Source organism: Chiloscyllium plagiosum, chromosome 14, assembly GCF_004010195.1.
Source record: "Chiloscyllium plagiosum isolate BGI_BamShark_2017 chromosome 14, ASM401019v2, whole genome shotgun sequence".
NCBI classification, from domain to species: Eukaryota; Metazoa; Chordata; class Chondrichthyes; order Orectolobiformes; family Hemiscylliidae; genus Chiloscyllium; species Chiloscyllium plagiosum.
This window is the reverse complement of record NC_057723.1, coordinates 64,455,900-64,467,601: the sequence shown is the minus strand read 5'-3', so window position 1 is coordinate 64,467,601 and position 11,702 is coordinate 64,455,900. Positions and strand designations below refer to the sequence as shown.

Below are 11,702 nucleotides of genomic sequence, written 5' to 3'. Positions count from 1 at the left end.
GAGAGAGAGAGAGAAAGAAAGAAAGTGAGAAACAAAGATAAAGAGGAAGAGTGCAAGACAGACAGGTAGCAAGGTGGATGGAGAGAAACAGACAAACAGATACAGGCAAAAACTGACAGGCTCAGAGAGAGTGAGAATGAAACAGAGACAGACAGAGAGGGAAAGAGCAGGAAGGGGAAAAGTGAGGTACAGACAAAGGTGAGGCAAGGAGAGACATCAAGAGGGTAAGGCAACCATACTCACCATTCCAGCTGGTCCCAGCTCCCTCTCCCCATGGTTTCTCTCTCTCTGTGTCCCATCAGGCACAGAGCCTGCTCCAGGATCCCTGCAGGGACACAGCCTGCCTTGGGGAAGCCTAAAGGATCAAAACTGGGATGCAGATTCAAACACAACCCACACACTCTCACACACACAGGCAGACAGACAAATTGAGAGAGTAACTCACCAATACTCACCCCTGGTCACTCCACATGGCAAGAGCTAATGGCTGCCTGAGCCAGGTTTAAATACCCCCCACCACGTTTGTCACTCAAATCCCAGCTCCTCCCAAATCCCAGCTCATCAAGTTAACTCCCACTCTCAGTATCTGGAACACATCTCCCACAGGTATGAAAAACACCAATCATCATCTTTGTGGGATTACAGAGGGAAAGCAGCAGGTCAGTGGTTTAGACCAGGATTGTCCCAGTCCGTCCCTGTCCTTTCCTCAAACCGCCTGACTGGACCCATCCTGGGAATACTCACACATACACACACACACAAAGCTGCTGGTTCAAACCCTGAGCAGCTCCAGGCACACACTCAATACAAAATTACACAAGTTTACTACACAAACTAACACAAGACATTTGTACAACTGAACACGCATTCTTTGTACAAATTGATACAGGTGAGCACGGTCTTATTTCTCAAATTAAGGAAAGAATTGGCGAGTTTTGAAAAGATTTGTAGCTCAGGTTTAGGTTCTGGATGCAAGTTTGCTCGCTGAGCTGGAAGATTTTTGTCACCATATTCAGTGAGCCTCCGGTGAAGCACCAGTGTTAGTGACCCACTTTCAATTTATGTGTTCAGGTTTCTTTGGGTTGATGATGTAATTTCCTGTTCTTTTTCTCAGAGGGTGCTAAATGGGGTCCAAGTCAATGTGTTTATTGATAGAGTTCCGGTTGGACATGATGTTTGCACAAAGTAACACAAGTTTTTTCAACAAATTGATGCAACATTTTTTGCCCAGATCAACAAGATGTATTCCACAGATTAACACAAGATATTTGCACAGTTTAATGAAACTACAATGAACCACTGAGGTCTGCAAACTTGCTGAGTTTGTTTTATTTGAATGAGGATACATCTTGTAGTTTCTTTTTTTTTGCCATGTTTTCGGTCACCCTGTGAAACCAGGCATTAGATATTCATTGTGTAAAGACTCCCATAAAGCCGCTTTGGGAAAATTTGATGCCACTTGGGACAGGGAGTTTACTTAGTGTGAAATCCAGTGAGAAATACAAGGAGCTGCAGGAAGGAGGGAGGCTGCAACTCCTACACCAACCACAAGGTGGGGCTGGAGACTGGAGATCAATGAGAAGACTGAGCCACAGCCGCCCTCTGCTGCTCATCAGATAACCTGCAATTCCCATCACTGTAACAATTGAATTCTCCCCTTCCATGGCACTTCCGGGCACTGTATTCCAGGACACAATTACTCAATGCGTGGCAAAGTGCTTTTATTCTCCCATGATACATTTTCCTCTTTTGCAGGTTTTGTTAAATGTGTGCCTATCCTTCTCAATACAAGTGGAGACAGCCTTTTGTTCCATGATGTCATGAACTTTCATCTGTCTCGAAGCCACTTACCTGTGTTAATTTCATACGCTATGATGTTGCTAGTCTCCATATTAGCTCGAAGACCCTGTCTCACTTTGTTCCCCACAGTCTCTAGCCAAACAGAAATACTCCATCTGCTGAACTCTAAAACAAAGAGTTCTGATGATGATTCACTGGCTTAAAATAATTTGTTGACTTTATTAATAATACTTTATTTCGCAGAGACAACATTTTATATTCTCATTCAAATCATCTAAAAACAAAGTAATGAAATAAGGCCCAGTAGAGATCTGGAGGGAATATCTTGAATACCAAGCCCAATGTATGAACCCATTACCATTTACCCCCACTCTCTATCTCCGAACTCATTTCCAAACAAATCAAAATTCAACTTCTAACACAGAGGTTCTACTTTCTGGAAAAGTGTTTTGTACAGGTATTGAATTTTGTTCAGGGGTCCATATAAATCAACAACTCTGACACTCACAGGGATTTCTTCAAAACTTTCAACTAATAGAAATAACTGATAAGCTTCTGAAGTGCTCAGCACTCAATCTTTAACGACATGATGATTTATAATAATTGGCATACATGTCAACTCCAGAAAGGAATCTCAGCAATCAGGGTTAATTTACCAGTTTTAAGGATTTGTCATAACAACAAAACGCTGGGAACACTGGTTCAGTGAATGTGGTTTGAATTGTGTGTAAATGTTTTAGTGAGTCAGTGACCTGGTAAAATGATAACGTCCCAACCTCATAGTCCAATTGGACTTGGATCCTGCTTGTGGATGGGATCATTGGAAGATCAGTGCGTTCATTATCATGCCAGATTGTGACAGCATCACTGCCAAGATATAAACACCAGGAATTACTGCTTTCCCCAAACCAAGAGTACTGTCCGACCCTATCAATACTCCCATACACAATCCCCATTCCCCATTCCTTCCCATCACTTTCTCCTTCCCAGGAATGGGATCCTGAGGAGAAGCTCTGGGAAGAAAGAACTTGATAATAATCTTCAAATCTTTCTGGGTGAGATGGATAGGGCTGTTGCTGTTCAGCAAGAGTTACTGATCTCCCATCGTCAGACAGAACCAAGTAGCAGTTTGCTGTCTTTGCATCCAGGCTCAATGGGCTTTTTCCTAGAGAGGAGAGAAGAGATCGGTCAAACAGAGCTATTCCACTCAGTTCAGTGAGTGACAGCTGTAGCGAGGGAGTTTCAATATCTCACAGATTCTGTTAGCCCCATATTACCTCATCGACTGAAATCTTCTCATATTAAATTAATGGCCTTGAGTCAAAATCCCTGTTTTCGAGTAATGTGTGATCCCAGTCTGTACAGTCAGTGTGAACATTGTAAAACTCTACTCACTTGAGTTAGCCATACCTCCTGTACACAGTGGGTATGAGAGGACACAGTGGCCAGTGGCTGTGAGATGAAATGGGTGCTATACAACACCGTGTGAAGGGGAGGTACAGTCAACAGTTAGTGCAGATTTTAAAACTTGCTAGAGTACTGGACATGGAACAACATTGTGTTGGAGCCCTCAGAGATGGTGAGAACAATGAAAATGCTAAGATTGAGAGTGGGATACACAAGTGGACAGAGAGCAAGTCCCAGGTGAAATGCTGAGTTCCAGCAGAGGTTGCATTGTGTATCAGGAAGAGTTGGTGGAGGAGATGATTTAGCAAATTGTGTTGTTACTGAGTTTGGAGACTAAGGGTGAAGAATGGGTTCCTGATGCACACACAGGGAGCTGACATGAAAGTTCAGGAATATTCCCAGCTATCTAAACACAACTAACCCGACCCGTTCCCATTCCCTTAGATTGGAGAGAAGCTGAATGTTCTTACTGATGACTGCCAAGATGTCTGAGTGGTACTTTTCCCATCCATTCAGTTTCTTCTGGAGGTGTTCTGATATATCGGTCAGGTTCAGGGTGAACACTGGAACAGCTCGCTCTGGGACTTTCTGAATCTCAGTCACTCTGAAATTGAAGAGGAGAGAATGGTTTGATCAGTAGGTCCTTTCAGATCAGAAATTCAAAGGGGAATGAGTGATCAATGCAACAATCTGTCCCCCCTTTTACTGCTTGTACTGACCTCCCACAGCAAACCATCCTGAAAATGTCAGAATCCTGGGATTAACCCTCTCCCTGAGTTCACACTGGACTCGGCTCGAGTAGTGGGATCCTGGTTTACTGTTGCTTCAGATCAGTTTGTGATTTGCAAATCTATCTGTGTTCAGTCAGTTTCGTTCCACTGCCCTGGAGCCTCATCTTTCCAATATTCAGAATGATTATTAACTGCAGGTCTCCAATGTGTGCTCAGAAAGCTCCGCTGTGCATTGCAGGAACACACTCACTGCAATCATGTGAAATGTAGACAGAAGGAACAGCCTACCAGAGATTCATGATCAGCAACGTTCTCTGTCCAACGTTCCAACTTTAAACACCCTCCCACTTACAGGACAGAGAGACAGGGCAGGGATCCTGATCCCAAACTGACCCCTTTCCCACCCTTTTCAATTTTAACACAAATCAGGACTTGGACAAGGCTCTTGTGAAAGCCCATCAGGGTCTAGTTAATATTAGGAAGTCCAAGCCTGGGTTATATCATTAAGGTGGTGGCTGGAGTGTGAGAGGTGGTCAGGAGGAGGTCTGCACCATTAGCTGTCCGGCAACCAATCAGAGGCAGGAGGACCTGACTGGCCGAGGCCAGCACTAATGACCGGCTCCTTTTATCACCCCCTTGTAGGCCAGGAGGAACAACAGGCTCCCAGGTCCCACAAGAAAACCTTCAGCAACCCCCCGCCCCTCCCCAGTCTTCACCTTTCAGCCTTCATTTCCCTTCCCTAACCTCCCCAAGGGGGTCTCTGGAGTTTCTATTTTCTTCCCGGAGCGATGGAGACAGTGTTGTCAGTTTACATGTAGAATGTTCCACTTCCCACCCATATTGTCTGTATGTCAAATTACAGTGAAACATCACTCACTGTTCCCACAGTGTGAAAGCATTATAACTGGGAAAGGTTCCAAGCTGTGATTCTGCCTTCACTCTGCTTCAGGTACATGGGAGGTCCTCCATCAGCGGCAGCTACTGTATGACTGAGAGGGACTTACCTGGAAAGGAGCTGTTTTGAGTTCTGTGAATAAAGAGAGGAGATAAATTCAGTCAACGAACAAGCCAACACTCAACGAAACCAAACAGTGAATTTGGGATTGAGAGGAAGAGTTCAGCATGAAACATTAAGTGGGGCGATTCCCAAAAATGAGGAACAATCCCACATTTCACTGCACTCCGTCATGGAATAGTACCAACAATCCAAGGGCAGTACACCGCCAGTACCACAACTCTGAGGGCAGGATTGAAGGCCAACTTGAATACTCAGCTCCATCAACAATCTTTCAATAATTTGCCCTGTTATTAGATTCACAGAAACCCAGTTAGTGTTTGTACCTGAATAAGGGAGAGAGGGTCTCTCTGTAACAGACTCTGGATTTCTCCATCTATTAATGCAATCTGTTCCATCTTGCTGTTTAATGCTTCAGAACAGCTTCGAATCTGAGAGAGAGCTTGGAGTCCCTCCTCATCGATCACTCTCATGGTGGATTCTTCATCTTCATCCAGCTTTCTCCTCCATTCAGAGAAGCTCTGTGTTGACTTCCCTTTCCAATCATTGATTCGGGTCTGAAAACCAAACCAACTCTCATTACACAACTCCCTTTCTCATAGCTGTTACCCTGAGCACACAGCACTTTCCAGGGACAGGACCGTTTGTCTTGATCACTCCACCACCATTACAGATAGACAAGCAGTGGGATGTGTCCACGGGGAGGGAAAATAGGCTTACTTTGAGTCTAAAAGTAAGTGCACTGTATTTAGACTGGGGAATCGAACTGCCATTCACATCTGGACCATACCTGCTGTGGGAGATTGAGATTCATGAGTGGACAGTGACTAGAAAGAAACAGAAGACAACAAATTTTAGGTCAGGGAATCAGCATCAAGGGATGAGGCGTTTGAGAGAAAGACAGGCTGAGAGGGTCATGAATGAGGTATTTGAAATGATGGAGGGATTATTGGACTCATTTTTAGGGTGAGGTATTTGACAAAGATCAGGATGGTCAGACTAGGAGGCCTGTGGATAAAATCCATGAACACAGAGGGTCTTCGATCTTTGGATTGGAAAACAGTGAAACCATCTCTAAATAAAGTCCCACTTTTCCCCACCTTGATTTCAGCCTCTGATCTCTCCAATGTTCGCTGTTTGGTGGAACAATTCTGCTGGACTCCCTGCAGCTTCTTGATTTCCTTCTCCAGTTCATCCTAGAAAGACATGCAGAAAGTCATTCCAGAAACAGAAACCATTGGAAGATCTCAGCGGGTCTGGCAGCATCTGTGGAGAGAAATCGGAGTTCACGTTTAGGGTCCAGTGACCCTACTTCAGAAAATATTTTTTTGAAAAGGAGTCAGAAGCGGGCTCTGCAGGGTTGGGGAGACTATGAGCTTGGAGATAGTAGAGGGGAGACCACCAGATGAAACAAGGTTAGTGATAACTATCGACACAATGGTCTAGTGTTCCATATGGTGGGGTCATGGTCCAGTGGGATGATAGGAGGAGGTATCTGAGAACTGGTGGTCGGTCACTGCAATGTAAAGGTCAATATGCTAGACACCAACGACACCACCTTTGTCAGCAGGCTTAATGACAAAGTCAGGGTTGGATCTGAGAGCAAGGAGTGCAGTCAGTTCAAGGGGAGATGGGTTGGAATGGGAAAGGGGGGATAGAGAAATTGAGATGACAAATGTCACATCAACAGTTCTCAATGAACAGGTCACGTGCAGGGACCAGAGGGAAGGGTCCAGGTGGATGGAGAGTGTTGGAGCTGGGTAAAGGGATCTGTGGGACAAGGAGAGATCATTTGTCTAAAGAAATGGACATGGTGGCTAAGGCCCGAAATGTATTCAGGTGAGAATGCAGATGCTTCAAACTGAGACCTTTGCTGGGTCCAACCCATTCAGCATCAGAGAGCAGAAGATCAGAAGGGAGAGTAGATGCATGACAGGAGGTAGGGTTGGGAGAGGGCAATGGAGTCAGAGGGGAGGGGAGGGTAGGAAGGTTCCAGAGGGGTGAGAGTATCTCTCAGTTATTGCATCTTGTGTTCCTTAATGTCTGAAAGGAAAAAAAATGTTTCATGTTAGCACGTTGAATGAGCCAGAGAATGAAGTGGAACTGAGGGTTAGGGCAGCTCTGAGCCAGCATGGGATGGTGCTGATGGAGAGGGAGGTGGACAGTGTGCATATGGCAACACATGGGAGAGTTCAGCCATCTCTGGAATGTTGAACATCACAGTGATACCTGTGATCCTGGCTGGATTCAAAACACAAAGGATGAAGCTTGAGTTGGAATCTACATGGGGTGAGTCTGAGCCGGAGGCAGTCACTGAGTAATGTGATGAGGCTATGGAAACGAGTTTTGGCAAATACCTTTAGACAGCTATTCCAAAGGATTCAAACTGTGATTGGCCATTGACCAGAAACTGGACAAGCCACAGAAATACAGTGGCTTCAATAGCAGGTCAGAGACTATGAAAACTCACCTCCTGACTCCCCAAAGCCTGTCCACCATCTACAAGGAACAAGTCAGGAGTGAGATGGAATACTCCCCCCTTGCCTGGATGAGTGCAGCCTCAAGAAGCTTGACACCACCAGGACTAAGCAGCCCACTTGAATGGCACCACATCCACAAGCGCTCAGTCCCTCCAACCATCAACACTCAGTTGTAGCATTGTGTGCTATCTACAAGATGCACTGCAGAAAATCACTAACGATCTTTAGTCAACACCTTCCAAACTCACAACCTTAATGTTATATTGTTCCAAAATGTTTTTGGAACTATACAGCCATGCGTCAGTATACATATGTGCACAGAGTGCCGCATCACACAATACTGCACTACAACTACACTGTCGTGATATTCTGAAAAACCACCCTCAAAGAGAGCTCAAGTCCTTGATGCAGAAAGAGGGATTATTATTTCAAATGCTCAGGTCTTACAAAAACAACACATTGTATTTAACCTTAGAAATAATATCACTTACCGTAATTGCAGCTTGTGCCTGATCCAGGCTCAGTAATGTGTGGGATTTATGTTTCCCTATAATTGTACAGGAAACACACACACACTCTGCATCCTCTTTACAATAGTGCTGTAGCAGCTTCAGATGGTCAGGGCAGTGTCTCTCGGTAACTTTAACCCCAGGCTCAATGAGTGTGTGATCTCTGTAGGCCTCTTTCAGTAAATGTGGTTTTAAGTGTTGAGAGCAAAAAGACGTTTCACATTTCAGACACGTCTTCACAGCAGGTTTTGGATTCTCAATGCAATATTTACACGTGAGATGAAATGAACCAGCTTCAGTCTGCATCCTTACAGATTCCAAAGTATTTCCACACAGCATCAGAGAGTAAGACAACTACAGGAAATGAAATTATTATGAACACAGGGCGCTGGGAGTGACACTGTTTGTTTTAGTTTCATGACTCACTCTGCTTGGAGATTAACACACACCCGCAGTATCAGTTCAGAGTCCAAATCATAACAACAAGATTGCAATTTTACAATATGGAGCCAAAATACACCAAGACTGAGGTACACACAAACCCAATACTAATCAGGTCACACCACACCTAAGATAGTTTAATAAACAAATTAAAAGTGGTACCAAGTGGAAATATTTATAGCTTGCAGAGAGGAAAAGGAAAGAGCTCTCTGGAATGAATGGAAAATCAATCAGAAAAATTAAAGAGGCAAAGAGCAATGGATATAAGGAATGTCGGATCAAGCATGATCGGGCACTAAAGATGATCAAACAGAGTAGCCAAAAGGCAAAATAATGTTGGACCACAACCTCAGCATATACAGTCAGAGGATGTCGCAATCAATCTATATAAGGGTCACATTAGTCCCACCTCAATCACCGTATCTAGTCCTGGTAGGTCCCACCTTGAGTATTGTGTCTCGTCCCAGTCAGTCCTACCTTGACTACTGTGTCCCATTCTGGTCAGAAACCTTTCAATATTAAGACCGGCTAAGAGTGAAGGTTGACAGGTTCAGAAGCAGCATTTGTTGCATGTAACTGAGCCACATTAGAGCTCATAAAAATCCAGCAATTGTACTGGTTTGGAGAAGCCATTTGTAAAATACTAAATTTGTGCCATTTTCAGAGTCAATAGGAATGTAAACACAGGAAAGAGAATGTTTTGCCAGAAGGGAGCAGGCTTTGAGGTTGTTCATGATTGAATAGTTCCTGAGAGGGACTTTCAAGGCCAGATTAGCAAAAATGAAAAAAGAAAATGACCTAAGGAGGCTGCAAAAAGATGTAGATATGATAAGTGAGTGGGCAAAGATGCAGTAAATGGAATACAATATGGGGAAACATGAAATTTTGCATCTTGGCAGGTTAGATTATGAAAGGGAAAATTATTATTAAAATGGTGAGAGATTACAGAGCTCTGAGATACAGAAGGATCTGAGTTGAATCACAAAAGGTATAGGCACTGCATGTAATCAGGAAAGCAAACAGAAAGTCATATTTATTGGTGACGTAAATTGAAAACAAAAGTACGCAGGCTATACTTCACTTATACTGGGCCATGGTGACACTGCACCTGGAGTTATGGAGGTCTACAGCCCTTGGGCCCGTCCCATGCTGGTCAAAAACAAGTACCTAACTATTTTAATCCCATTTCCCAGCAGTTTTGTAGCTTTGCATGCCTTGGCATCACAATTCAGCATTTAAATACTTCTTAAATGTTATGAGAATGCGAGAAGGCTGCAGGGTGACTTGGACAGGCTGGCTGAGTTAGCAAACACTTGGCAAATGCAATATAACGTGGATAAATGTGAGGTCCTCAGCCCCATAATATACTCCCTGTAGACCATGGCTGTGTTGCCATATTCCAAATGAAAGCCATCTGCAAGTTCGCTGATGATATCACCACAGTACAGGTACACAATCCTTTATCCAAAATTCAGAAATCCGAAAAGCTCCGGAGTCCAAAATTCTTTTTGTGGAGTGTGGAGCATCATTTTGGCATGCGGGCAGGTGACCCAACTCCACACCCATTCGATTCATGTCACTCAGGTGTGATGTGGTGGCGTGGCCCAGCGCTTGGCAGGCTGTACTATCCACATGTCTGCCTGCTGTTCGGTCATTCTTTTTTATTCCACTGTGAAAATATCATTTATTCTGAAATCTGAAAAATTCCAAATTCCAAAAAACAACTGACTCCAAGGATTTCAGGTAAAGAATTGTGTACCTGTAGCACGGATATCTGACAACAACAAGTCAGAGTACGGAAGGGAGATAAAGGGTTTGCTGAGCTGGTGCAGTGAGAACAACCTCTCTGTTAACTTCAGCAAAACTAAAAAACTGATCAGTGACTTCAGAAAGAAAGGAGGAGAACATGCCCCATCTACATCAACAGAACTGGGGTTGAGAGGGTGCAGAGCGTCAAGTTCCTCAGAGTGACCATAACCGACAACCTGCCTTGGACTTCCCACGTAGATGCAATCATCAAGAAGGCTCAACGACTCTTCTTCCTCAGGTGACTCATGAAATTCAGCATGTCCATAAGGAGCCTCACCAACTTTTACAGATAGAAAGCATACTGTCCTGGTGCATAATGGCCTGGTACGGCAACTGCTCTGCCCAGGACTATAAGAAACTACAGAAGGGAATGTGCACAGCCCAGACCATCATGGAAGCCAACCTTCCATCCATGGACTGACTTACACAGTTTGCTGCTACAGAAAGACTGCCGACAACATCAAAGACCCATCCCATTCCAGTAATGAACTTCTATAACCTCTTATGTCAGACAGGAGATACAGAAGCCTGAACACATGCACCAGCAGGTTCAGGAACAGCTTTGTCCCAGCCGCTATTAGATTGATGAATGGACTCTTTAGCCTCAATAAGCAATGTAATCTGTATGTCTCGAAGCTTTTTAAATCTGTACTTCCTGGCTTACTATGATCTGCCTATACTGCTTGTAAACAAAGCTGTTCGCTGTACTTTGGAACGCGTGACAATAAATAAATCAATCAATTGGTGGCATAAACAAGAGGGCAGATTATTACCTGAATGGTGGCAGTTTAGGAAAAGATGAGGTGTAACAAGACCTGGGTGTCACGGTGGAATAGTCGCTGAAGGTTGCCATGCAGGTGCAGCAGGCAGCGAGGAAAGCTAATGGCATGCTGGCCTTCATAGCGAGAGGATTTGAGTATTGGAGTAAGGATGTCTTGCTGCAGTTATACAAGGCCTTGGTGAGGCCACACCTTGAGTATTGTGTGCAGTTTTGGTCTCCTAGTCTGAGGAAGGACATGCTTGCTGTTGAGGGAATCCAGCGAAGATTCACCAGACTGAATCCCGGGATGGCAGGACTGACTGGAATTTAGAAGAATGTGGGGGGATCTCATGGAAACATATAAAATCCTGTTGGCACTGGACAGGCTAGATAGGAAGAATGTTCCTGATGTTGGTGAAATCCAAAACAAGGGGTCACAGCCAAGAATAAGGGGAAGCTATTTGGGACTGAGATGAGAAAGAATTTCTTCACTCAGAGAGTTGTGAACCTGTGGGAATTCTCGCCCACAGGAAGCTGTTGGGGCCAATTTGTTGGATAAGAGGGAGCCAGGCATGGTCTGCAGCTAAAGGAATCAAGGTTTATGGAAAGAAAGCAGGAATGGGATATGCAATTGCATGATCATATTGAAATGGGGGGGCAGGCTTGAGGGGCCGAATGGCCTACCTCACACCTATTTTAGATTAGATTAGATTACTTACAGCATGAAAACAGGCCCTTCGGCCTAACAAG

At 44.4% G+C, this 11,702-nt stretch overlaps 1 protein-coding gene across 1 annotated transcript; it reads right to left on the bottom strand.

Annotated features, from left to right (window-relative positions):
* Positions 1-1,155: 1,155 nt before the first annotated feature.
* LOC122556852 (E3 ubiquitin-protein ligase TRIM39-like) lies at positions 1,156-10,669 on the bottom strand. Its single transcript, XM_043704107.1, has 7 exons — positions 10,619-10,669; positions 7,925-8,296; positions 6,054-6,149; positions 5,280-5,510; positions 4,943-4,965; positions 3,678-3,811; positions 1,156-2,965 (listed from the first exon to the last, which is right to left on the bottom strand). Exons 1-7 carry the CDS (start codon positions 10,667-10,669, stop codon positions 2,448-2,450), a joined length of 1,425 nt encoding a protein of 474 aa, XP_043560042.1. The 3' UTR covers positions 1,156-2,447.
* Between the last annotated feature and the right edge of the window lie 1,033 nt (positions 10,670-11,702).

Excerpts from the sequence above, each read along its gene's own strand:
- LOC122556852 (XM_043704107.1), bottom strand. The coding sequence starts at position 10,669 with ATGGGATGGGTCTTTGATGTTGTCGGCAGTCTTTCTGTAGCAGCAAAC. Across the intron at positions 6,150-7,924 it reads AGGCACAAGCTGCAATTACG|GATGAACTGGAGAAGGAAAT; the intron begins GTAAGTGATATT and ends ATGTCTTTCTAG. Across the intron at positions 2,966-3,677 it reads AGACATCTTGGCAGTCATCA|GAAAAAGCCCATTGAGCCTG; the intron begins GTAAGAACATTC and ends TCTCCTCTCTAG.